The sequence below is a fragment of the Aulonocara stuartgranti genome, assembly GCF_965226115.1.
Source record: "Aulonocara stuartgranti genome assembly, chromosome: 7".
NCBI lineage: Eukaryota > Metazoa > Chordata > Actinopteri > Cichliformes > Cichlidae > Aulonocara > Aulonocara stuartgranti.
In genome coordinates, this window is record NC_138945.1 from 68,236,939 (window position 1) to 68,264,875 (window position 27,937).

The 27,937-nt window shown below is 44.2% G+C and overlaps 1 protein-coding gene across 1 annotated transcript; it reads right to left on the bottom strand.

The window, feature by feature from the left end:
• Nucleotides 1–121: 121 nt before the first annotated feature.
• On the bottom strand, nucleotides 122–27,880 carry LOC309712194 (uncharacterized protein). Its single transcript, XM_082542833.1, has 38 exons — nucleotides 27,755–27,880; nucleotides 26,348–26,426; nucleotides 26,215–26,233; nucleotides 26,070–26,121; nucleotides 25,877–25,982; nucleotides 25,291–25,310; nucleotides 25,106–25,214; nucleotides 24,703–24,727; nucleotides 24,494–24,581; nucleotides 24,195–24,301; nucleotides 24,033–24,120; nucleotides 23,812–23,887; nucleotides 23,704–23,728; nucleotides 21,924–22,263; nucleotides 21,527–21,676; nucleotides 21,366–21,419; nucleotides 13,277–13,332; nucleotides 12,627–12,823; nucleotides 12,416–12,446; nucleotides 10,525–10,714; nucleotides 9,663–9,677; nucleotides 8,767–8,802; nucleotides 8,408–8,506; nucleotides 8,164–8,318; nucleotides 7,106–7,312; nucleotides 6,448–6,656; nucleotides 6,319–6,369; nucleotides 6,129–6,215; nucleotides 5,902–5,966; nucleotides 5,589–5,711; nucleotides 5,361–5,502; nucleotides 3,688–3,847; nucleotides 3,502–3,599; nucleotides 3,291–3,374; nucleotides 3,055–3,173; nucleotides 2,675–2,821; nucleotides 1,451–1,649; nucleotides 122–1,366 (listed from the first exon to the last, which is right to left on the bottom strand). Exons 2-38 carry the CDS (start codon nucleotides 26,423–26,425, stop codon nucleotides 1,133–1,135), a joined length of 4,041 nt encoding a protein of 1,346 aa, XP_082398959.1. The 5' UTR covers nucleotide 26,426; nucleotides 27,755–27,880; the 3' UTR covers nucleotides 122–1,132.
• Nucleotides 27,881–27,937: the final 57 nt, after the last annotated feature.

The following is a 27,937-nucleotide window of genomic DNA, read 5'->3' on the forward strand; positions in this document are numbered from 1 at the left end:
TGGTCTGTGGTTAGTGTTTCAACCACCAGAACTAACTGGTTTCACGTCCTGTTGTTTCCTGTTTAGTTTCGGTCTTTTTTTCTTTTTACCTTTATGACAAGTCAAAGACAAGAACAGATGCTAAAATATGACGAAAACTCATTTATTTCAATAAAATTTACTCGAAAAAACAGGCCTTTGTCGATGATTCCTTTCTATGGTCTGGCAGTACGGATCGCTGGCTTGTGGCTACAGTTAGCACATCTATACAAAAGTACTGCTGTGCGATTATATTAAGCATTTACAGCACAAGTGAAGCATTTTGCATTTCTACAGTTATTGCAGTCTTGTGACAACACAACCAGCACAGTGACTTAAAATTAAACTGTGAGAGCTAAATAAATACAAAAACAGATATATTTACATTATTGTACAAAACAAAAGAAAACATAAAAAGATCGACCGTAGTGAGGTTAATTCCATCAGTAGGCTGGTTCTTAGTACATAGTAATAAACTGTTTGCTTTACAATTACACATGTATCATGTATCAATGTGTAAAATATGCTGAAGTTAGGAGATGTTGCTACAACCTTACCCAGTATCTTTGTTCAAAACAAAACTTACACCAACACAACAGAGTCAGACATGTAAGGCATCTTTCAAGTTTACAAAAAGAATCCGTAAACATTCAGCAAACAACAACAGCAAAAAATTTTCTCCTTTCCTGTTTCACAGAAAGACAACAAGTTCAATCCTGCAGAATTTACTCATCGTAGCTACAATGAATTTACTCACATAAACTCAGTGCAGACGATGAAAATGGGCCAGAAATCGTGGGACTGACAGTTTCCTGTTACATTACATGAGCTATAAAACTTAACTAGTACAATGTGTTAAATGCATTAGGCTATAATTATAGATATTATTATTTAACGATCATTCAAACTATTGAGACCCTCCCTGAGTTTCTTCCTGTTAAAGGGGAGTTTTTCCTTCCCACTGTCGCCAAGTTCTTGCTCATAGGGGGGGAATCTGATTACTGAGGTTTTCTCTCTAATATCATCGAGTCTTTCCCCTAAAGCGCCTTGAGGCAGCAGCTATTGGGATTTGGCGCTATACAATTGAAAATACATTTAAATAAATAGAAAGTAATCACGACTTTTTTTCTTTCCTCTTCCCGTTTCCTTCATCATCACTGATTGGCTCCTTCGTGACTGTGTCGCTGTGGCACTCAGAGGGTGACTGAGGCATCGCAGAGTACCGACACCGGGAAGCAGAGCGAAATGTCGGAGAGCCGGCAGACATGGGTGATGGCGTGTCCACTTCCCTGTCAGGTTCCAAGCTGGAGGCGGGGGATGGAGGTGGGAGGGGGGAGGAGATGGACGGCTGGGAAGGGAAGAGGAGAGTAAATAAATCTTCTATTCAAAGTAGATGATTTGCTGGGTTAGCTCAGGGTTTGAGCATGTTTACCTGTAAGGAGATGCTGGACTTGTTCGTCTTCTCTTTGACTTTTGCCAAAGCGCCTTTAAGTCCCGACGATCTCTCCGTCATCTCAAGAGCTGCTTTCAACAGTTTGGGCGTCTCTGCCCTGACAGGAGCTGCTGGTACCAGAGGGGGTTCCTTAGCCTCTTCTTTAGGTTCAGGTTTCTTTCCTTTGTTAAGCATCTTCCTGTGTTTGAGACAAGGATAATCCGGCTAACGACAACTGTAAGCAGAAAAAAGGGGGAACTCGAGCTGCCCTGCATAGTCATACCTTCTTGGGAAAGCAAAATGTTTTAGCGGTTTTCCAATCTGGTTTTAAACCCTTTCATAACACTGAATCAGCCCTTTTAAAGGTTTTCAATGACATATTTTTAGCTACTGATGCTGGGACTGTGCTGCGTTTGATACAGTGGATCCTTTTACTCTCTCCTTTGGAGCACTGGGTGGGCATTAGGGGCACAGCACTGGAGTGGTGAACTTTCTGTGTCGTCCTCCGCTCCCCTCTTGTGTGGTGTCCCACAGGGCTCAGTTCTAGGCCCCCTCCTCTTTTCTTTATATCTGTTTCCTCTTGGTTCTGTACTGAGAAAGCACAGCATTGCTTTCCACTTGTATGCTGATGACTGTCAGATCTATGTCCCTCTAAAGAAAAAAGGCAGATTCCACACAGCCCAGTGTGTTAAACCAGCTGTCACAAACCTGGGGGTCAAAGTGGACTGTGATCTGAAGTCTGACAGTCAGATTAAGGCAGTGGTAAAATCTAGCTTCTTTCAGCTGAGGCAGCTGGCTAACATAAAGCCAGTTCTTTCACAGCAGCACTTTGAGACAGTGATCCACGCCTCTGTTAGCGGTCGGCTGGATTACTGTAATAAAATTCTTTTAAACCTCTCCATGGCCTTGCCCCATCTTATCTCTCTGAGCTAAGATGTTGTTTTCTTGCTTGTTTTCTTTTAATATAGGGCTGTTTTAATTTTTATGTATTATGTGTTGTATATATTTATTAATTTTTGCTGTTTTCTGTTATTCTTTTGTTTTTAACTGATTTTCTGTACAGCACTTTGGTCCTGTGCTGGGTTTTTTAAAGTGCTTTTGGATTGATAGCTACTTGAACTGATGATGGGTGGCCGACAGCACCGGAGCGTTTGATGAGCTGGCAGTGAGGGGAAATCATACAGTACAGATACAGGACAAATATTATTTCTATTCATATTCAACCTGGCTTTCTTGCGCAGCAGTTTCTTGGACTCTGGATAGTGGACCAGGATCTCATTCAGGTCTTTTTTGTCCAGGATGAATAGATTGGCAAAGCCATGAGCAATCACATTGGCTGTGCGCCTGTTACCACCGCCGACTGCAAGCAAGCTACCAAACAAAGAGCACTGTGGTTAAAAACAGCATTATTTAAAAGAAAGGTGCATTTTTACATTTAGGAAAGAGGAATTTCTCTATAAGTGTAACTGTTTGATTTGATGTATAAAATGGTTCTGGGACCTTGGAGTGTGACCATCACAGTTTTTGGCTCTGTGCTTGTCTGCATGTGTGAAAACACTGTAACTCTGAAAACTTTTACTCTTAATTGTGCGCCACGTCTTTACCTGATTTCTCCAAAGACTGATCCTGCTCTAAGAGTGACAAATACAGTCTTCCCATCTGGGCCTCCAACCACCTGCACCTCTCCAGCCTTTATGATATACATCTCCCGACCCACCTCGCCCTTAGACAAGTGAAATACCCGAGCCAGGTGATTAGACAGAGATCAAGCAAAAAACATCAAGCTGAAAATATTTGACATGATTCATACACCAGAACATGGAGAAATAAGCACATGTACCTTTTTGCAGACATAATCCCCCGGGAGATAGACGACAGAGCGCAGGCTTTTTAGCATGTCGAAAATCATCTGTCTGTCACAACCCTGTCAGGAGGGAGAGCCAAAATAAAACAACCTGGCGTCACTTCTCCAGATGCATAAAAGTATTTTAAAAAGGGAGATTAAGTGAAGCCTACCAGTATGTTCTACATTTTGTATTTCTAATTCCTACCTGAAAAAGAGGGACTTTGCTCACAATGGAGTAGCTGACATCTATCGCTATGTCCAGACGCATTTTATCTGGCAGCTGATTCAGCAGCTCCTGCTCGTCTGGACGGTAAAGGAAGAAGCAAAGGGTCAGGTGTGACTGAAACATTGCATGCGTAAGATGAATGCAAATATATCACGTCCTCCTCACCCAGCATGCCTTGTGATTGCCAGGTATAGTTATACCAGGTTTTGACCCGGTTCTGGACGTCTCTCGGGATGCGGTAGGAGGACATGTATTTAATAGTGCTGTCCATGCAGCTGCGGTAGTAGGTTTGACTTGCTGTAGCTGCACCGACAACATCGCGCATCTGACAGACAAATGAGCAAAATGAGGATTATTAGTGTCCCGAAACAATCACAAGCTTTTAATGTTACACACGTTTGCCCCCTTTCTGATTTCTATTTCGATATTTGTCACATTTAAATGTTTCAGATCATGAGAGCAGCCCAGACCATCACGCTACCACCACCACTGTGGACCGTTTGTATGATGCTCTGTGTTAGTCTTACACCCGTCCACACAATATTTCCCCAAAGTCTTGACAATCATCCAGACTTTTTTTCACTCCTTTGGAAGCTTCACCCGTTACGTCCTGGTCTAGGAGTACAGGAGCGCAACATAAGGGTTAAAAGGAGAGTGACCCCGGCCCGGTCCCCAAAGTATGGAAGCCCGTTTCCGCCACTAAAAAAAAAAAAAAAAAAAGGATCCATAACTCAAAATTTCGAGTTATTTTCTCTTAATTTTGAGTTACTTTCTCGAAATTTCGAGTTATTTTCTCTTAATTTTGAGTTACTTTCTCGAAATTTCGAGTTATGGATACTAGCTTTTTTGTTTTTATTTAGTGGCGGAAACGGGCTTCCATACCAAAGCCATATCCAGAAGCCAATTTACAAGTTAAGGTGGTTTTATTGCTACCAAAAACCAAAAGCTTTAACTCCGGGGTGAACAAAGGCCAAAATAACAAACAGAACAAGCTATTCCAAAAACGGAGGTGCTAGCAAACACAAGGCAAGCGCTACTGCTAACTCCCTAACTGAATAAACAAGAGAAGGAAGGCAGTCCACGCCTTCTGCTTCAGAGCCTCTTTATAAGTGAAAGCATCTACACACTGTATACAAAACTTAGCAATTCTCTGAAGTCACACACAGAAGTTTATCACAGATAAAGGTTTGGAGGCGGAGGACGGCTCTGCTGCTGTCAGGGGGAACAACTGCTGGAGAGAGTTTTTAAAACAGCCACTTGATGATGGAACCAATCAGCAGCTGCCAGCTCTCCAATCAGGAAGGACCTGCAGAGACTCTTAAAGGCACAGGACACACAGAACAAAATCCAGCCAACGTGATCCAAAATATGGCCAGGGCCATAACACACCATAGTTCCAGGCTCTTTAACGCTGGAGTCCCAAAGCCTTAGAAATGCACTGTAACTCTTTCCAGACTGACAGGTGCCGATGACTTTCTTCATGTTTGTTTACATCGTGCAGTGATGAGCTGCTTTCTGTTAGCGGACTTTGCTTTGTCAGACACGTTCCAGTGTCGGCCTGGGTGCGGTTAGTGAAACTGAACTCAACTGTCAGTCGCAGTTAATTCATCATTTAACCAAGGGTCAAATACTTTTTCACACAGGTGCAGGTAGATGTTGGCTTTGTTTTCATCATTTAAAAACTATTTTATACTTACTCAGGTTATCGTTGTGTAAAATTAAAATCTGTTTGATGACCTGAAACATTTAAGTGTGAGAAAAATATTTGAAAAAGAAATCAGGAAGGTGGGCAAAGACTTTTTCATGGCACTGTACATGAGGCGCACGTGTGCGCCTACCTGTCCAATCATGATTGAGAAAGCAAAGACTCCGATAAAGTAGTTGATGAGTTGGAAGATGATCTCAGACAGGGTGGTGGGATCTGGCAGACCCCCAATGGTAATCAGGGTCTTCACTGCGAAGTAGTAACAGCGAATGTAACTGAGAAGAGAAACACTCTGTTCTTATCTTCAAAGCAGTCATTTGGTTAAAAGACACATGGCCGCTACTAAAAACAGCCCACCAACCTGTTACCCTCGCCATCGTACACCCACTCAGTCAGTCCCAGTCCTATGAAGTCAGAGATCCAGTAGTAGAGACAGGCATTAAAGTGCAGACAGTAAAGAAGATAGGTGGTGGTACGAATCACCCTAAGAGACGGAAAACACAGGAAAATACATGAAATGCATATCTAACAGCAGATTGGTTCTGTGACTCGGTAGCTTTGTATGTCTCTTAAAACTTTATTTCAAAAAGGAAATGAGGACAATGCAGTCACAATTTTTCCTGCCACTCGAGTGCTAACATATCAGGACACGACCAATGCAGTGTGACGCTGACCTGTAGATATAGGCTTTGGTCAAGATGGCCTCTAGACGATCATTGAACTCAAAGAAGGACTTGATCTGCAGATATGGAAGGAACATATTTGTAGAGCTTAGTATTTGAAACTGTGACGAAACTGTAAATGACTGATTCCTAAAACTAAAGGTGATGTGGAGCCCAGGAAATGAGCGAGCAGTGAGATTGTTGGAGGAGACGTTCGGTGTGTGGTGTCAGGGTTTCACCTTCAGCAGCCGTGGTAAGCGGAGCAGAGGGTTGATGCCAGTTTTAAAATAGAAGAGCTCAAGGGGAACAAGGCTGGCCACATCAAACTGAAAGTGAGACGACAGGATCTCACTTTAATGACTGATTCTACCCTTTAAATGCAAAGAAAACACAACCTTTGACATGTACCTCACTTTCTTAATGTTTTACCTTAAAACGTTTGGTTTTCATGTAATTCTTTCTCATCTCCTTTTGGTCACACTGTAACAAAAGCAAAATGTGCACAATTATACTCTTAAACTACAACAAGTGTCCACATTACTCCTTTGACCCACTCACCACTATGTCCCCTCCACGCACAAACTGCAGGCGCGGCTGAAAAACAGCGATGTCCAGGATGTAAATGAGGTCACACAGGTAGTCGGTTAACAGCCAGTAGTGAATGTTGTCCGGGGTTTGGTAGGGGAAGGCCCAGCGCACCGGGATGAACCACACGTTCCAGTTCCAGGCCAGAGACACCAAAAACATCCAGAGCACGTACATCAGGTCTGACAAGAGGAAGAAATCAGGGAATTAAGTGAGTGGACAGTTCACAGAGGTGCAGAGTGTAGACCAGGAGAGACTGGATCGGTAACTAAGAAAGCATCAGCTACCACCATGCAAGATCCAAGTGCTATTAAAGAAAACATGCAAAAGAATAAGAAAAGATAAAGTCTCACAAAGAAAAGTAAATGATTGGAACACGGGTTTCTGTAAAAACAGGACAATGCAGTCGTTTGACCTTTTCCCAAACCTCACATGATGTCATGTTTCTCGTGTTCTTTTCCTTTAAAGATAAGAATCAAAGCACTTGATAAATGCGTGTGGGGTTGTTTCTCAGAAATATCTGGTCCGATTTGTGTGGCTTAGCCTGTGGGTGTGTGTGAGGTATGATTCCAGTAACTGTCCAGCACAACACTGAAGGCGGTAGAGGGTGACGCATTCGCTGGGTTCTCACTGGTGAAAGGGTCGATGCTGGCGGGGAAGCGGAATCGCACACAGGCTCGTATCCACCGAGGTGTTTTCACCTTGCAGCAACGGCCAGGCTGCTCCTCCTCCGTTCCGCTCTCTACTCCTCCTCCTCCTGACGGACCTGCTTGCGTCTCGTTCTCATCTGGCGGCTGAGCTCCAGGAGCAGGCTGAGGAGCTGGAGGCTGAGGAGGAGCTGGAGGAAGGAAGAGCCAAAAAGAAAGAAAACAGTGCCTTCAAGACAGGATTCAGCAAAGCTTTATTACCTTCTTAGCATTTGGTAGACATTTATATAAATACTGGAACAAATAAAGTGTTAAAGGTTTATCCACCTGTAAGCAGACCACAGGACTCTACAGCTGTTTACAGGGTGCCACAGATGACATGTTGGACTTTAGCACAGGTAAAAGTGACACAAAGGGTTAGCTCTGACCAGCTTCTCACTGGGTGCTACAATAACAGATGCTAAATGTAACTAGAAGCTGTCGTGACAACAAAAGAGAAAAATGCGATCAGCCTGTTGTCAGAGGTGTTTGTGGCACACGTGTGCACACAGACCTTAGTTTGGTTTTATTAGGATCCCATTGGCTGCAACATTTTAGCAGCTTCCTGGGGTCACAAATCTTTATACACTGACATTTCTCTGTAAAACAAACCCCCTCGCTAAAAACAAAGCACTGATTTATCTGTTTGTCTTTAAGACTGTGACCTACAGGAAGCTACTTTGGGAAGGGCTTAACTACATAGTGGGATGAATGAGGGACACTGTGGGTAAAACTCTGTGGGTGGCTGAGGAGTGGGTGGCAGAAGCTGCTCACCTGTGTGTGACAGTCACTGGGCAGTTTTATGTAATTTTATCAGTCTTGTGTTTGAGTGGCAGCTTTCATGGCTGTGCAAGGCTCGAGATCTTCGTACCTGGAAGTGAAGTGCACCGTAACATCCACACACACATGCTACTATCCACATACACTGAAATGTACCGGCAAATCTTTTTGACTTCTTTTGTTTCTCGAACGTGTGTCAGTTCAGTTTGTGTGCGAGACTCACAGGTGATAATGCTGTCTTCATCCGAGCTGTCTGGGTCGATGAGTTTCTCCTTGGCCTTCTCCGTTCTCTCCTTAAACATCCTGACGAGCTCCTGAAGCCTCTCGTTGACCACCGTGCTGGTCTGACTGGCAGAAGATGCTGGACGTTCTTTCAGACTTGGACACGGAGACATCAATTTATTTAGATGATGCCGATTTTTCTTATTGTAAATGTCACTTATTTATCTTGGTGTGTGCACGCTCACACGTCATCTGTGCTGTGCAGGCTGGACTGGCTGGGCCAGGCTCTGACGGGGATGCTTGCCTCTTCATCGTCATCCTCGCTTTCAGAATGAAGCCTCCTGCTGTCAAAGTCAGGCAGACGGGGCAACTTTGAGACTGTGCTGCCTTAGTCACATTATTCTCTTTATTTCACACAGGAAAGCCTAACATCACTGCAGATTATGGAAAAGCTACATGCAGCTATCCATGTCAATGACTGTGAAAATAGAAATGATGACTGAATAAATAAGTGAGCAAGGACTCAGATGGGAAAGTGCACGGATAAAATATTAGAAAGTGGATGAAAAAGCAGCAGGACACCAGTAAGGATCGGATATCTTACATCTTTGTCCAGACGCTCCTGCGATTCCTTCCACTACTGTCAAACAGAAGAACGGCGTTTCAAGCAGGGAAAAACACGGAGTTAATCCAGGACACAGATAAGGAAGTCTAAATCACTCACAGTAATGTGACCAGCAGGTGACACAGTGATGAAGCAGGATTGTGATGCATTTGTTTATTGACTTTTGCTACGTTATGAAAACAACCAAAAGCACAAAGCCGTGCAAAAGTAGAAACAGTGCCATCACAGTTTACAACAGAACATCACAAGACACAGCAACACAAAACAGGAAGCGCTCTTTCCAAACCACTCATAAAACAAACTGTTTTCTGTGTTCTGCATAAACTGTACGTGCCCGTTTCCTTGTGTGCGTAATCTTTTTGGCAGCTTTCAGAGTTTTTACGTGCAGAAAGGATAGGATATGTTTCTGAGTGCACACACATTGTTCTGCAGGACACTAAAATACAGACAAAAGCAGCAGCAGTGACTCTGGAAAGACTGCAGAGCAATAAGATGGACAGTAGGGGGCAGTAGGATGAATCACAGAAAGCATAACAGACTGTAGGAAGTGTGAAGCATTTCACTCCAAAATGGAAAATGTAACAATGAAAGACATATGTGACAATTCTGACAGCAAACGCCTTTTATGATGAAACAACTGCATTTCTGTTTTTGCTGCTACAAATATTTGGATGAAAATGCTTCACATGACAAAGAGAAGCTCGCACCCAGATCATGTATCCCAGTGAGTCTACTTCTTATTTCTGTGTTATGAGATATAATGGCAGGATTGCATATATGCTACACAAATACATCTATAGTGTCATGGTGGAAGTGGTCACTGTTGGAAGAGCGTGCACAAAAGCCCCAGGAGACAATTCAAACAGGATCCTTACTCTTTATCTCCTTTACTGTAGATGCAAAGCGTAAGGAGAGAGAAAAGGGTTAAAAATATTTAGTTGAGATGAACTGAGATCAAAACGTGAGTGCAAAATGTTAAACGTAACACACACTAGTCTGTTGATAACATACAACCAAAGCTGCATTTACAGACAGAGAAAACAACAATATTGATATTGTTCAGCATGAACGGTGCCCTCACAGACATGCTATGGGCACTAATCTGCCCCCGTACCATCTGATTACAAGCTGCACAGCTGCTCTCCTCTTTAGGAGGACGCGGCATCCACGATTTCCCAACACGGGAAAGACAGCAGGACAGCTTCTTATCTTCATCGTTTAGTGTATCTTACAAAAATAACATCTAACAACGTATCGTTAAATATTTAGTGTTTAATTAAATCTTACAGCGAGTTTTATAGAAGCCAGTCAGTTAAGAGCATAATTATTTTAGTTAGTGATCATATTAAAAATATGGATGTTTATGCAGTTTTACTGCTGATTCAGTCTTCTGCTGTGAATTTGTAGAGCAGTGTTAATCGTGTAAACCATGTCAGTGGATGGTGGTGTTTATGAGGTCAGCGTTTCACATGCGGAGCCATCCATAATGGAAAAATGGAAAATGTTGCCCCTTTAGTTTCCCAGCTCGTCACTCGTTGTTGTGGCCGTGAAATGTTTCAGAGTTTTTTAGGTAAATTAAATTGTCCCTCAAGCTTTTCGGCTTTGCCGAAACAATTGTAATAGCTGTAAGGAAACACCTCCCTCCAGCTGCTCACTGCGTCAACGCGACGTGCAGTTACATCCGTAGGCTTTGCACCTATGGGATAGACTTAAAGTATAAATCCCCTGTTAGCTCACCTTTGACGACCTGAAGGGGTCACAGGAACAGTGAGGGTTGTAAGCTTTGGGTCCTGTGGGGTGAGGATTTGGGGGATTTGTTCTTCCCCTCCTCCTCCTCCTCCTCCTCCTTTTGCTCCTCCTGCCCTCTCATGATCAGAGTCAACATCCTCTACATTAACAGCTGGGCGAAGGCTGATGTTGGAGCTCTCTGGAGAAACAGACATTTATTTTCATTTAGTCAAGGCCAACCGCATCACTGCAAACAGGCAAAACTGATGCTGCAACGTGAGCGTCACGAACTACTGAAAGTACTGCAAAACACAAAACAAGTAAAGCAAAAGACAAAGCAGGTCACGAGTATAAGCAGGAGCAGGGCAGGCTGGGAGAAAGGTCGCGACCTACAGCGGGCTAATGAAGAGGATTCACGCGTGAACTAGGCCATGTATAGACGCCCTGGTAGTGAAGGACTAGTTTACTAATCTTGCAAGCCAAACAATCTGGTTAATCTGGCTCATGATTCACTGGCACACTTCTGTCAACAGTCATTTGACAGACTTCATCAAAGTGATGAAGAAAATAGATGGCATCAGTATATTTCAGTCCTTTGGAACACCTTAGCTCCGTGCGGCTCTTTACCTTACCCGTCTATGATCTGAGCAAACTCGGGGTCAGAGGTGAGCTTATTCGAGGAACGACAAAGCAACACAAAAAGACACAAAAATGTACTTCAACAACACAAAGAGCTACTTTTTTACCCTGCACAGACTCTCGAGCTAAACATCTGAACTCAAGCATCCTTTACTGATGGTTCGTATTTGATTTAGTGTCAGATACCTGCCAGGTTGATTTTAGAGTCTGTCACATATGACGAGACGGCCGTTTACTCGCATGCAGTATGACTGAGTTCAGGATGTACAGGGAGTGAGAGGACAGTGAACGCTACACTGATGTGGATTCACCTGCAGGTCTTATTGCTGAGATGTCTGAGTCATCTTCGATGAAGAATGCTGGGTTAGATAGACCAGACAGCTGATGTGATAGGGGTCTGGGTTGCTTGGAAGGGGAGCTGACGATGGGCGGCAGGCGTGGATAGGATGGCACGTTGGGCAACTCGAGGATGCTGCCGTTAGGGGAGGAGGGAGAAGGGGATCGGGATCGCAGCTGTGGATGATGAGGAGGAGGGAGAGGGGAGTGTCGCACGAGCCGGCTCAGTTCTACATCGTGCTGACTGTTGTCTTGTTTCTGTTTTTGCTGTTGTTGTTGTTTCTTAGGCATCTTGAGGCATAAGGCTGTTGAGGTGGTTCCGAATGTTCGTGAAATACTGCTGCGCCAAGCTTGGAAACCGGGAGAGCTTCTGCGGGACGTTCGAGAGGCTTTGGGAAATACCGGACAGACTAGGGCCCACTGAGACTTCCGAGCTTTGGGGCAAAAGCTCGGTGAAAGTCTGGGCAATATTTCGGGGAACTTGTGTGAGTCTGATCTGGGAGAGCTCTTGGCGTATCTCTGGGGGTAGGGTGGGTAAGTACTTGGTAAAGTCAGAGAGCCGGGTGGGTAGTTTAGGCACCGAAGGTATTTGGGGAGGAGTGATGCCGTTCTCTTTGAAGAATGCGTTGATGTTGTCGAAGCACTCGGAGGTGAAGGGAATGCGCATCAGGCAGCTCTTAAATGCATCGCAGCTGACTGGAGCTACAGAGAGAGGGCGACAGGCAGATACAGTAGGAGAAGGGCACTGCTGGCAATCAGACAGTCAAGAATGACAATATCAGACTTCTGGTCTCCAGATGAACTCTGCAGTCACACTCAAGCAGTGAATGAATCGACTATTTAAAGTCCAAAGAGATGAACTGGCGTTACAGTCAGACAAGCAATCTGAGACTTTCCTGAAAGACAATAAGAAGACGGTACATACCACCGCAGTCATCCCCAGTAGCTTCCTCCTCCTACAAAAACACACGCACAACAGTTGGGAACTAGTAACCAGTTATCCGATGAACATTATTATTCGATTTCTTGATAGTAACTAAAAAAAAATCTTTTTAGCTGTACTGAGTCAGTCGGGCAGTTTAGCATGACAGAGTCAAGAGTAACGCAGTGATACGGCCCGGGATGTCAAACGTTACTTTTTCAGGAGCCTTGTCAGCGTTAGCAGTTTGACCGACGTCTTCGTTTTTCTGCGGCTGCTCAGTGATGGGCTCAGCTTCTGGAGGAGCTTCTGGGCTCTTGGTTTCTGCTTCTAGTGCTTGTTCTGGCTTAGGCTCAGAAATCTCCACTGGTTCACTGCTCGGAGGCGGTGAGGTCGAGGCTTCTTCCTGCGGCTCTAAGATCCAATAAGCAGGGGTGTCACACTCAAATACACAGTGGGCCAAAATTCAAAACTGGAACAAAGTCGCGGGCTAACGTTAATATGAAAAAAAACTTCCTCCAGATATAAGAATGAATCTTTTCTTATGGACTCAAACAGGTTTTGCTGGAAAACTGAATATGGAACAAGCAAAGCTTAATACTAAACAATATATACATTAGCTGTATAATACCAGTAGGCCAGCTCTGATAGTCATTTGGTATGGCTTCGCAAATGTAATTAGGCTGCGGGCCAAATTTGGCCCGTGGGCCAGAGTTTGACACCTATGATCATACACACAGCACAATGTCCTGCATTTGTAAATACTGTTCAGAAGAGTGTTGACGTTACTTAAAGATGTCACGCTGAATGAGAGAAACTCCTCTTAATGATAAAAACATTTTTAACATATATTTGAATTGCATCTACCTGGCTCGTTGACGGTGGGCTCCTCAGTCTCAGCTTTCTGCTCCTCCTGGTTCTTCCTGCAGAACAGCACAAGAGAACGGGTTGTTGGGCGGCCCAGGGACAGGGAACACAGCTGTCCTCTTATGGTGACCAAAGTCACAGCCAGAGATGGGCAGTAACGCGTTACTTGTAACTCGTTACTGTAATCCGATTACTTTTTTCAAGTAACCAGTAAAGTAAGGGATTACTATTGCAAAAACGGTAGATTACCGTTACTTTCCCGTAGGAACGCTGCGTTACTGCGTTACTAAAACCATGATTTTTTGCGAGAATGTCTCACGACAGTGACGTAAGCGAGCGCGACGTTAGTGACAACAGCTGTGTGCAGATCAACAATGGATCACATATCGAGTGCAGAGAGAGTATGAGCGTGCAGCGTTTAAAGCGTGGAAGTACTGACCTTACTTTGAGTTTGATTCCATACAAAGTGACAAAAACATTAGTGTCCGCTGTGCGTGGGAAGAAAACTTCTTTTTACAGCGAAAAAAACCCCTAAACTTCCAACAAGCACCGAGTAGCTACGACGTAATGGGAAACTCACAGAGAAACTCGCGGATTCTTCCACTGACCGCGGCACACCTGCACCAGGGTAAACCTCCGCCTACCCCACTCCTGCTTTACAGGTGAAAATAGAGCAACAGGACCGCTGAGTCTTTGACTTTATTTATTTTCTGCTGTGTTTTACTTGCATCTGTTTGAAAGACTGAGTGTAAACACAAAAATATTTTATTTTATGAGCTGGAATGTGCAGAAAATAGGTTTAAATGTTAAACTAATTTCTTCCAGTCAGAGAATGTTGCAGATAATTAAATTTTTGCTTGATGCATAAAGTTAAAAGATTAAAACTGATAAAACAAGTTTTAAAAAGAGACTTTTCCATTTGATTACATTTTGTATGATGGATTATGTAGAAAAAGTAGAATTGGGCTGAAAGATCTATCACTTTATCACCTCTTCAGGTTGTAAATCGTGTTTTTAAAAAGTAACTAAGTAACTAAGTAATTAATTACTTTTTGTGGTATCGCAAGAAATAAGTGGTTATATAAATATGAGTATACATAATAGTTATTATTCATAGATACCTACATCCTAAGTTCCTGTTAATCTTCTGAAAGAAACAGAATGAATGTGTTGTTACAATGGTAATGCCAGGAGAGGCAGTATTAGTTCTGTGTTACATTAATGTGTAAGGAAGTGGAAGAAGAGTGTGTCCTGTAGGAGGCAGTAGAAAATGGATGCTCATGTTCGGTACATGCCCTGAAAGTAAGGTTCAGTAAACCAGTGCAACGATACTCCGGTGTAAGGCTCAGTTATTGTATTTTTATTTTTTGAAGATGCAACATCTTTTTGGCGACGAGGACGTTTAGGGGGAAGGAGTTTGGGCGATCGGACTGAAAGAAAAGAGAAGAAAATAAAGTGATGGAGTCGGCTACAGGTTTGGCTAGCTTTTCAAAGAATGCAAAAGTTTTCGGCTGGAAATAGAAGGCAGTGACCTCGAAGCGGAAATGGCTACAATTGGTACGCTAGTAGCGTTCGATCCAAAGAATCAGACTTGGGATGAGTACACGGAAATACTCGAGCAGTTTTTCGCAGCTAACGGGATCGACGATGCAGAGAAACAAAGAGCGATATTAATAAGTGTCGTCGGAGCAGCGACGTACAGCTTGATGCGAAACCTTCTCAGCCCGGCCAAGCCCAAAGACAAAACCTTCCAAGAGCTGGTGCTTCTGATGAAAAATCACTTCGATCCAAAGCCCAGTGAAATTGTGCAAAGGTATAAGTTCGACTCTCGCTCCCGCAAGCCGAATGAAACCGTCATGGAATATGTAGCGGAGCTGCGTCGCCTGGCACAGGATTGTAACTATGGCAACACGTTACAACAGATGTTGAGAGATAGGATCGTCTGCGGAATTAAGGATGACCGAATTCAGAGACGTCTCTTGTCAGAAATAGATCTCACTTTTGACAAGGCTCTGTCAATTGCAGTAGCCATGGAGACTGCAAATAAAAATGCACAGGATCTGCAGACCTCAGGGGCGTCAGCAAAATGTTTCAGTCTCGCTAGAGGACAACAGGAGAGTCGTACCTTTAAAGCAGAAAATAAAGAGTGTTATCGTTGCAAAGGAACCAAGCACACAGCAGCAGACTGTAAGTACAAACAAGAAAAATGTCATGCTTGTGGTAAAATGGGACACATAGCTAGAGCTTGTAAAAGCAAGACTAAACTGAACCAGAAAAAGTATGGATCGACATATGTAAAGAAAGAAAAAAAGCAGAGTTCACACTACAGTACTCACAATGTGGGCGAGAAAGCAGATAACAACAAAACTGATAGCTCTGAAGATGACTCTTTTATGTTGAACTGTGTCAAGTGCAGTCAAGGGCACAAAAGAAAACTGTTCAAGTTAGGGTGTGGCAGTGCGGTACACTTAAGAAGAGTAGATCCCTACACTGTGGATATGCAAATTGCTGGAAAAAAGGTGAACTTTGAAATAGACACTGGATGTTGCCTAACAGTCATGAACGAAGCAACATTCAGAGAAACAGGGAAAGACAGCAAGCCCCCCAGCCTGCAGCCCATCAAAATCAAGCTCGAAACTTATACAGGGGATCCTGTTAAGGTGATTGGTGCAACACGAGTCAGCGTCAAATACAAGCAGCAGAAAAAACATCTGCCCCTGGTGGTGGTCGAAGGCGACGGCCCCAGCTTGCTAGGTCGAGCTTGGCTCGAGGAAATTAAATTGGACTGGGGTGAAGTGAAAAACAGTCCTAACAACAGAAAGCTGCACCAAGTCAAAACAACAGAGAAAACACTTCAGCAAGTGTTAAGTAAACATGAAAATGTGTTCAAAGAGGAGTTGGGCACCCTGAAAGGAATGAAAGCTGCTATTCATGTGAAAAGTGATGCCACCCCACGCTTCTTCTGTCCGCGTTCTGTCCCCTTTGCTATGCGAGCAAAAGTCGACGAGGAAATAGACCGACTGTTGAAAGAAGGCATCATCTCGCCAGTGAAATATGCTGAATGGGCGGCACCAGTAGTGCCACTCCTGAAGCCCACAGGGACAATAAGACTGTGTGGGGATTACAAGCTTACTGTAAATACCGTGGCTTCACTGGAGCAGTACCCCATACCCAGAATGGAGGACTTGTTTGCCACACTGTCCGGGGGTAAGCAGTTCTCAAAATTAGACATGAGCCACGCTTACCAGCAAATCCTCTTGGATGACGAATCGAAAAAGTACGTGACAGTAAACACATCGCGGGGGCTGTTCACGTATAACAGATTGCCTTTTGGAGTGGCCTCTGCTCCAGCAATATTCCAGAGGACCATGGAAAGTCTTTTGAAGGGGATACCTCATGTAGCAGTGTATTTAGATGACATCTTAGTGACTGGAGTGGATGAAGTAAGCCATCTACAGAACCTGGATGAGGTGTTGACCCGGTTGGAGGAAGCTGGGTTGAGGTTAAAGAGGTGCAAGTGTGCCTTCATGCAAGAGAAAGTGGAGTACTTGGGGCACATAGTGGACGCCCAGGGGCTCCACCCAGTGGAAAAGAAAGTTAAAGCAATCATGGACGCACCTACCCCCACAAATGTCACTGAACTGAAAGCATACTTAGGTTTGCTAAATTACTACAACAAATTCCTTCCAAACCTGGCAACCCGGTTGGCACCCTTACATGAACTTTTGAGACACGAGGTACGGTGGACATGGCAAAAGAGACAAGAGGAAGCATTCCAGAAATCTAAGAACCTGTTGAACTCAGCAGAGGTGTTAGTTCATTATTCTGCTGACCGTGAGTTGGTTCTCTCATGTGATGCATCCCCATATGGCGTAGGCGCCGTATTGTCACATAAGATGGAGGATGGAAGCGAGAGACCTTTGGGGTTCATGTCACGCACACTCTCTCCTGCTGAGAAAAAGTATTCTCAGCTTGACAAAGAAGGTCTAGCTGTGATATTTGGCATCAAGAAATTTCACAAATACTTGTATGGCCGAGTTTTCACGATTTACACAGATCATAAACCCCTAATCTCACTGTTCAATGAAAAGAAGCCTATACCTCAGATGGGCTCACCAAGAGTACAAAGATGGGCCGTGACATTGAGTGCTTACGAGTACAACATCAGGTACAAGCCAGGAAAACATCATGAAAACGCGGATGCGCTCAGCCGGTTGCCGGTACCAGACTCAGCACCTGAGCGAGAGATGGCTGAGCAGGTTTTGATGATGGATGTACTGGATGACACATTAGTGGACACTGCACAGATCAAACGATGGACAGCTAAGGATGTCTTGTTGTCACAAGTCCACGAGTACACCTTAAAAGCCTGGCCAACTGAGACCGACACCTGTTTAAAGCCGTATCGACAGAGAAAGCTGGAACTGAGTGTGAGGGATGGTTGCGTGCTCTGGGGAGCCCGAGTAATTATTCCCACCAAAGGCCGAGACAAAATATTGAAACTCCTGCACCAGACTCATACAGGCATGTCGAAGATGAAAGGCTTGGCAAGGTCGTATGTATGGTGGCCAGGGATGGATGAGAACATTGAAAGAGAAGTGCAGGCATGTGAGGAGTGTCAGAAACACTCCAAGTCACCACCTACTGCACCATTACACCCTTGGGAGTGGCCGGAGTCACCATGGTCCAGAATCCATGTGGACTATGCAGGGCCTTTCCTCGGGGAGATGTTTCTAATCATTGTGGATGCTCATTCCAAGTGGATGGACATTTACCCTGTGAAATCCTCTACATCACAGGTAACTATAGAGAAACTGCGCCAGAGTTTCAGTGTGTTTGGACTACCTAAAATGTTAGTTTCAGACAACGGAACATGCTTCACAAGTGCTGAATTTGAGTCATTCATGAAGCAGAATGGAATTGACCATGTAAGATCAGCACCTTTCCACCCTTCTTCAAATGGGCTGGCTGAGAGGGCGGTCCAGACCTTTAAGGAGGGGATGAAGAAAGTCAAAGGTGATACCTTGCAAACCAGACTGTCCCGATTTCTGTTCAGTTATCGCATCACACCGCATGCCACTACTGGTTTATCACCTGCAGAGTTGATGATGTCACGGAGACTCAGATCAGTTTTGGACTTGCTCATGCCTGATGTGAAAACAAAAGTGCAGCACAAACAATCGAAACAGAAAGAAAATCATGACACCAAGAAAAGACTGAGAAGTTTCACACCAGGAGACAAGGTCTTCATCAGAAACTACTCCTATGGCCCGAAGTGGATTCCCGCAGTCATTGTGAGAGCATCGGGTCCAGTGTCTTACATTGTTACCATTGGATCAGGTCAAACTGTGAAGCGGCATGTGGATCAGGTGAGAGCAAGAGTGGCTGACACTGTTCCCAGTACACCAGACAGGGAGGTGGAGCCATTGCTTGACAAAGAATCAGTGCCTGAGTGCTGCTTGCCATCAGAGTTGGACACATCGCCACAACCTCCGGCAATGGAGTTGCCTTATGCTCCGGAGACTCCAGCTCCCGGAGACTCCTCAGGGACACCCGTGTTGCGACGTTCCCAGAGAGAGAGACGTCCACCAGAGACTTTAAAGGACTTTGTTAGGTAGTGTGAGATCTTCCAGAAATAGAGCAACAATGCGCTCTGATCTCACAGGAAGGACGTACCTTCCTAGTTAGAAAAAAAAAAAGAGAAACATGGAAACCTATGTACAGTTGTATGGTTGTATGGTTACCTTAATTACATGTTGATTGTTTGTTAAGCATTCTTTAGATAAACAGTTATTTTGTAAGTCAAGGGAGTTGTTGACTTAAGGGGGGAGGAGATGTGGTATCGCAAGAAATAAGTGGTTATATAAATATGAGTATACATAATAGTTATTATTCATAGATACCTACATCCTAAGTTCCTGTTAATCTTCTGAAAGAAACAGAATGAATGTGTTGTTACAATGGTAATGCCAGGAGAGGCAGTATTAGTTCTGTGTTACATTAATGTGTAAGGAAGTGGAAGAAGAGTGTGTCCTGTAGGAGGCAATAGAAAATGGATGCTCATGTTCGGTACATGCCCTGAAAGTAAGGTTCAGTAAACCAGTGCAACGATACCCCGGTGTAAGGCTCAGTTATTGTATTTTTATTTTTTGAAGATGCAACATACTTTTGAAAATAAGTATTCAGTAAAGTAACGGGATTACTTTTTTGGGGAAGTAATCAGTAATCAGTTACTGATTACTTTTTTCAAGTAACTTGACCAACACTGGTCACAGCTGGTTGTGTTGGCAGATTCTTACAGTGCTGTTATTGTTAGCTGGACACATACTGCAAATGAGGATTTGGACCCTAATAGGCTGTAAACTGAGTGTGTGAACTGCTTATTGTGGAAGTCAATTTAATCGTAAAGTTTAGGAGAGGTTCTCCTCTGTTTTAACGTTATGAGATTACAGCAAAATCACATTTCATAGACTTCAATTATGACAGAGTTGGTTCCTGCTATTTATTTTTATATTTCAGCAGGTTCCAACGTGACACACATAAACCAGGTTACAGTCATTTAAGCCGTCACGCTTTTTACTGGATATCAGAAATATTTGTTGTGGATGAAGAAACTTCAGCTTCTGTTTTCTCTCTTTGAGCACAAATTTACCGACTTTGTGACCACCTGTAGCAGAAAAGCTCACTCTGTACACGAGTTACTGTTTACACATGAAAAACGTTAGTTATGATAAATAGAAACTCTGTAAGCTTTACCGTCACGTTTTTTTAAATAGGCTGTGTTTACCTTTATTAGTCCCGACAGAAAAATGTCCACCAGCATCGACACGCGTTAATTCGGCTGCTGAGACGCATAAACTGCATCAGGTGGTTTTAGGAATATGAGAAAAACAACGAGGAAAAGGTTCTGTTCCGATATGTCCGTCCATCTTTAATCCAGGGACGCGGAGCAGCTGCAGCAGGTGCGCGGGGTTACCGGGGCAACAGCTGAGAGGAGGAAACGAGGCGGGCGCGCGGAGGTAAGAGGGTCCGCTGTTGCCAAGGGAAGCTGTGGTTGCTACGACACAGTGATGTGATGCAAAGATCACATAACGAGAACCCGCGGGATTTGGACCTGCTGATAACAAAATGACCGTGCTAGTGTCGTAACAGAGAGTGATTATTTATTTCTTTATGTCCAATATCGATGCTTGTATTGATAAACAGACTTTAGTCAACAAGATTTACAAAGGAGTTGAGCTACATGTCACCGTGTCTGCGCTCTGTTCTGCGTTATAATAAACTGTTATGGTAGATTTGTTACTACTTCTATTGCCCATCTTGTACTGCTGCTCACTCCTGCCACTTACATGCAATTACGTGCCCCCCCGACACACACACACACACACACACACACACACACACACACACACACCTCAATACCCGTCACTTTCTATTTCTCTCTGTAAAGTTTAGTTTAGTGCTCAGAATGTCTTTATTTAAACATGTGTACATTTATATGTATAATAGTCTGTTATACTGTTTTATACTGCTGAGAGATTTGTTGTTGAGCTTGACACATTTCATTGCAATGTTGACCCTGTGCTAACTTGCATATGACAAAGAAAGCTGAAACTGAAACTCCCTTAAAAACCACATTTTTAATGTCAAGATCACTTTTTACGCGGATAAATAAAAGGACATAAAATTCACTTTGCTAGAAACTGATGGTAGCACAGGCCTGCAGACGTCCACACATTAAACTGCCCAAAGGTATAGAAAGTAATAAAGTTTATGAAAATGCATGACGTTGCTGGAAGATGCAGTTACACACTATTCTATGTGTATTTATTAGTAGAACATCCTTTATTTCCTATCAAATAACCTAATAAAGTCCTGACTGCAGCTTAAAGTAACCTGTATATTATATTGTTGCATTGCTACTTATTTTTCAACAAGCTGCTGGATCAATCGGGGGAACAGCAGCAACAACATCAGCATTTATGCACATCTGCTATGCACAGCACAAGACTACTATGATATGCACGGTGACACAGACAAAGTCCTACAACGACGTTAACAACCAGGAAGCTCTTATTTGAATTCTTACTCTGGGGCTTTGCTGATCTCCACCTCGCTCTCCTCTTCTAGCGGCACCGGCAGCCTGGTCAGAGTGGACATGGAGCCTCACGTCAAATCACAAACAGGCTCTCGCTGCCAAAGCTAACCTGAGCATATGTTCAAACTTTTGCTCTGGGTACACCGTCTTACTCGGCTTCAGGCTCCTCCAGGAGCTCTTGACTCCCCAGCGAGAGCTTGATGGACTGTCCCTCACTGGCCATCTGTCTAACGGCCATCTCAGCTGTCTGCCTGGCAACCTCTTCAGCCATCCGGGTCATCTCCACCCTCTCCTGAAGCAGACTGAAGGAAAACAGGACAAAATGCTTGTGCTGTGAGCTAAATATCATTTGATGATAAAGAAAATCTCGTGCCTCACATTAAATCAGGTTCATTTCTCTTTGTTGGCTGTTTTCATTGTCTTAAGGTGTTAAATATGACAGCAGAGAATATCTTTAAAAAAGCATCCAGGTGCTACAATGATGGATGTAAACATTCAGTATCTGATAAGGGACGCAGCTGTTTCTCTTCATTTGTCCGCCATCCTTACCGCTCCTCCATGGTAGCCAACGCCACCCCTTCGGCCTCCTTCTTGATGTTTTCAATAAACGGCGTCCAGCGGCCTGTCTGGGTCTCTGCATCTTCCAGAGATACTTTTGTGGCACTCTCTGACGGTTGTGGCTCCGGAGGGGCGGCGCTGCATTTCTGTGACTCCACTGAAAGCGACTGTGAGGGTTGTGTCACTTCCTGTTGCTGCTGGGGTGCAGGTGATGGTGGAACCAGGGATGCGGACGGAGCTTGAGCTTTGGGAGCATCTGCACATTTGTGCTGGCCCTCGTTGTCCGACTCCACGTCTTCCAGCACCATGTCTGGTTTGAGTTTGGCTGATGCTGTGAGAGGGCGATAAGCATGAGAACTGTTTGGTTGGTAAAACTGGGGGATTTAACCTTAACTAGTATAATCCTGTTATAATTCTATTGGGCTGCGAGGATCGTCAGCTGCGATTTCATTGGTGGTAGGAAATGTTGTTGTTGTTAGGATTCGAAGACCTCTCAGTTATCGGTGTTATTGATGAAAGCGCCACAAAATCAGTTCACACACTGATCCTTTATTATTCTCACTTCATGCTTCCATTACAGTGTTTACTACATTCATTTGCATGACAAGCGTGCTTCTCTTAAATCACAACACACCCCCAGGCCACATTTCACAGTTCAAGGCTACACAGCAGATACATACGCAGATCAAACCAGCCTCACGCTGCAGCTCGTCTTACACTGAGTCGTGCAGGCTCTGCTTGATGTTAAGTTTTAAATATACAGCAACATGACCAAGAACCAAACTGAGCTCAACTTTCTTTAAGCAAAAAAACACAAAATATTCTGAAGAAACAGGACTAAAATTAAATACGCAGGTCCTTTAGAGACACAATAATAACTGAACATAGCTGCCATTTAATCATCATATCAAGGATAAAAAGGTGTGTAACTCTATGGTAGGTACGTCAGGATTGTTACAGTGTCTCTTGCTGCTGTTTTGTATAGTGAAATGGCAACACGAACATACGACGCACCCTGACGCAGGGAACGTTCCAGTAATGTCACAGCCCGTTTTTGGAGCTGCAAATGTAATCACCAAACCATGACTGGACATCACTGTTACAGTCATTTAAGAGAAAAAAGCATTGAAATGATTTTGGGTGCACAGCCTACAGTAATTTCAAGCAAACGGCGACTTCTAAAAGCTCCGGTATGAAACAGGAAATGTGAGTATTACAGGATAAAACACATTTTCTGTGTTATATTTAGTTTACATTCATATTAAACTGCACAGAGTACAGTAAGGTGAGTTTAAGATATTACTATGTTCATGTGTGTTCATTCACAGCTGCCTATAGTCCCTATTGTCTGCTGACAGTTCAATGAGCCTATTGGTCTATCTGTGCGGGTCAGAGCATCCCCCAGTCGTCTCCTCCTGCTGTTTAAGGGGCTCGCAGCACCTTCCCCCCTGAAACAGAAGGAGAAGAGGGACTGAGTTAGGCTCCGACCGTCCGACCAAAACACCTCTTCATTAACTATAAGGAAAAAACAAGAAGCTGCTTCAACAGAAAGCATGCATGCAAGAGTCTGCAAATGTCACACTGATGCAGAGGAGCTGTTCAAAATCAAAATAGAGTTTTTACTGGTGATGAGACGGGTTCACTCTGTTCTGTTCTTTTCTACAAACTCTACGCTCTTCTCTAGAATTAGAAAACACAGAATAGTAATCCAGCTGATTGAACTGTGAACTGTGGCGCTCAGGATCCAAAAGTACTGACAGGAAAAACTCACCTTTCTGAATGAGTTCAGGTACCGTCTGAAACAGGGGACACATAAATCAGTAGATGGCAGAAGAAAAATCAGGTGTCAGGGTTTTGTTGTTTGTTCCCCACAACTTACAGTAGCTTCATCCTTGGATGGAGAAACAGGCTGCGGCATCTTCAGACCCAGCCCTGACACAAACCAGTTCACCACACTGTGGAGCAGAAACCCAAGTGTCAGGAGTGTGCCGCACACTGTGCAAACACATCTACCACGAGCAACCCCCAAAATGCTGCTTTGCTAAAAAGGAGGCACTCTCAAGTCCCGCTTCATCCACGTGGATGTTATTCAAGACTTACCCAGAGGCCTTGCTTTCAGTATCCAGTGAGATTCCACTGAGCGATTCAGGCGGCGGAGACAGAACTGTGGAGCAGACAACATGAAGCACTTTACAAAAAATATATCCTCAAACAAAGTCACAGTTTCTGGCTGTTAAACTGGGATTTTCAGGCTTTCTTTACTTTTATCCAGAGAGGTGCAAGAGGACTTGGTTGACGGTTCCACGGGCACAGCACCAGGGGGCAGTATGACCGGCTGAGGAACTATCTGCTTTATCCAGGTCACCACACTGAAACAGAGCGTGCAAGGGGGCCTCCTGAACGTCTGCAGAATATTTAACTCGGTGATTTGTGTCATTAGTGTGTATTTAATATTAGGACGCCTGTAAGTGTTTGGAGAGCAATTCAGACAACGCGGTGCAGATTATTCCTCGCTACGGCTGCCATGTGTGCACGTGGAGCAGGAGGTGGTTTACACTCACTTGGGAGGAAAGTGAGGGGCCAAACTCTCTGTGTCCTCGTCGTCTGACACCATCTCCACCACAGGGATGTGGGGAAGTGGATCGGAATCTGAGTTTAAACCCCCCCACAAACATTTCATTCATGCATTTTGTTATTAACTCACTGCATAATCATCAAGGGTGATTTTAGAAACATGCATGCAGTGTGTTTGCATGATTGTGGAACGTACCTGGCATCGTGGCTACGTCGTACACCTGGAACAGCAGACAGAAAGAGATTAAAAGAAGCCGTAACACAGAGACGATGGCAGGTGCAGGATGTCGGTGTTGTTTTGTTTATCAGTGTTGGTGCCCTGGTTTAGATAGCAGTGAAGGTGTTTAACAGGATACCCCCCAACTTCCTTTATACCCTTGATCCTTATATGCGATTAGTCTTTTAAGCCTGTGGGACAGCATCACGCTGCTTCACAGTGTGGCTGATTTAACTGTTCATTGAACTCCATTAAACACTCAGTAAGTTTAGTGTTGGTGTTGTCGTTTCCTAAAGACAAACATGCTGCACAGAGACGATGTGCTCATAGGACAAACTGACACTTTTTAAATGTTAAATATTCTCTGGCTTTGTTTTCTAACCTCCGTGTGCTCCTCGTCCTTCGAGTCCTTCTCAGTCTCTCTGTACTTGTCGTCAGGCTGAGGCAGCACTTTGGTCAGACCCTGAGTGACCCAGGTGATCACTCCAGACCTGACAGGGAGGCACGATTTCATTTGATTTCATGCGAGTTCATTATAAACTCAGCACATGTTCAGTCATACTGTACCTGTCTCCATCTTCTCCGGACTGAATATATAGAAACAAAGAGAGAAGAATAGAAAATAAAATGAACCTTAAATAAAACAGCTCAGAAAAAGTGCATCTTTACACCAACAAAACAAATGCAATGATTGTGACACACTCGTGTGTGTTGGTTCATCAGTCACATGGTTGGCGAGGTGATCATGAGGAGGTCCTTCTGCTTTCTTATAGTAATTTGAACTAATAACTGTACAAGCTGCACAAACTCAGCTGATAAAATAGCTTCACGTGAGGATTTCTTCATGAGAAGGAGCCACAGTGGTGAGTTTATGCATGCTAGTGTCGCTGGAATAAAGCTGTTCATTAGCCTCATTTACAGCAGCTCCTTAGGACACGAGCCCCCGGCAAACTGTGTGAACATTTGGTGTTGGAAAAAAGGTGCTCTGTTAGAAACGCCTTGAATGATGATGTACCTTATAAAATATTATTAAACTGTGCTCAGGACATTTCCACATCGTAAGGGAGACGAGCAGCTTAGATTCTGTGTTTTATAGATCATCTCCTACGACTACGACTTCACAGAAACTCACTCCAGTCATCTGCAGACTTACCTTGGCTTCAGAGTTGGCTCTGCTGAGTCGGGGGCTGCCCGCAGGCTGTGGGAGCGCGCTGACGAACCCATTAGAAAACCAGCCCAATACTCCAGTCTGCGCTTGGCTGTAAAGGATGCGCACGCAGACAGGTAGAAGTCAGCAACTGTGCACGCCGCGAGACACAAAGATGCTGATGGACAAAAACATTTACCCTTCCTCTGAAACCTCGTCTGCATCTTTCAGTGCAGCTGTCTTCACTGCAGCTGCAGGAGAAGTTAAAGACATTTGCTGTAGATCCATGTGCACGTATAAAGATAAAGGTGGAAATAGAATAAAAGGTTACAGATAATCCTCACCCGCTTTATTTTTGGTTGGCTGCAAGGAAAGAAAACATAGACTGTTAATTACTCTGTATGAGTGTGTGTGTGTGTGTGTGTGTGTGTGTGTGTGTGTGTGTGTGTGTGTGTGTGTGTGTGTGTGCTGTCGTACAGCATCAGGGGTCTTGGCAGCATCGTCTGTCCCAGCATCAGGAGGCTGGGGAACCACTTTCACCACCCAGTTAAACATCCTGTTGAAGTAAAACACAGAAACACACAGTCAGCCTCTTAAAGAGCCGCTCATCAAACACGGCTGATGGTCCTGATGATAATGATAATAAATCAGTAACTCTTTACTGGTGGCTTCATTAAAGCAGCTTCTTCAGCTGCCTGAAAGAGACGTTCAGCTGCTTCATTGTTGCTCACACACTGTCAGCTCACAGGAGAGACACCCAGAAATCAGGATCATGCATGCCATGCAAAGCCCACACAGAAGTCAAGAGTTAGAGGACGTTAGGAGGCAGGACTTTGTTCCAGCAGCAGCAAACCATAAGCTGCTTTAGCGAGAGGCTCCGCGGGGGGTCGATCGCTCAGAAAGGAAGAAATGTGGGAACGAGAACATTTGAAGCGGCCTGTGCGCACGACTGAAGATGGAGTGTCTCAGAGCCTCCAGGAGAGCCACTGTGCTGACTGATCTCACTCATATATGCACGAGTTATCCATATTGTCCTCGGTGACAGTTCATCAGCCCACTGAGATAATCCTCATCAGCAGGGGGGAGACGTCAGGAAAACCGGAGGATGTCCTGCACCGTGATCTCACCATCCAGGACACGAGACAAACGCTGGGATTATTTCTAAATGTCAATCACAAGATTGTTCTTTTAAAACATGCGTTTTAATTTTCCTTTGTCAGCATCACTCGAGCCTGGCTGAGGGGGCAGCTATCAGTGATGGTGAGCTAACGAGGGCCGGTCTTAAAGATTCATTCATTCAGCTGCATCTACAGGTTGGCTCTAGACACATAATACAGCACAACAAAGGTCTGGTAAAGGCTTCACAGCGCTCGGAGCTGTCGCGTTTTCAGCAGTGGGAATCGTTTCAAGGAAGAATCCTCTCGTGGATGATCCACGGAGAAGACTTCTTTGAAAAACTGTGTGAGCTGCTGTCGTCCCCATCAGCAGAGATCAGAGGCGCCTCTTCTCAAATTTGTGGCATTAAATAGTGCAACTCTGGCCCCAAGTAATCTACTAACTGTCATCCTCAGTGCCTAGGATCAACTCATATCCTTATTATAAATGGTCCCTTCACTTATAAAAAAAAGGAAAGAAAAAAGAAAGAAAATAGTTCAAGATTATAATTTAACTTTGATTGTATTTAGATTTTTATTTTTTAAAGTTCAAATTAAAGTCCCGGCTTCAAACGATCTTTAAGGAGGGTCACACGCTCACTCAGCACAGGAAATGAAACCACATTAACTTCACCGGTTGTCTGCTCCATCAGGTTTTAAAGCACCACCTACGTAACCCACAAAGTTCCACATTTCACTGTGTACGTGATAACAGAGCTGCGTTGCTTACCTGCGTGCCTACAGGTGGTTCTGCATGCCGGTGGTACACGGATCTAGAGTGTGGCACAGCCGGCGCAGGTCTGCTGAGATCTTCACAGCGGATGCCCGCGGGGCTAACGGGATTATCCCGCAGCACCTGAAGGTCAAGGCCCAATCCCAGACCGTGAGCAATCGCAGATTAACGGCGAGGAAA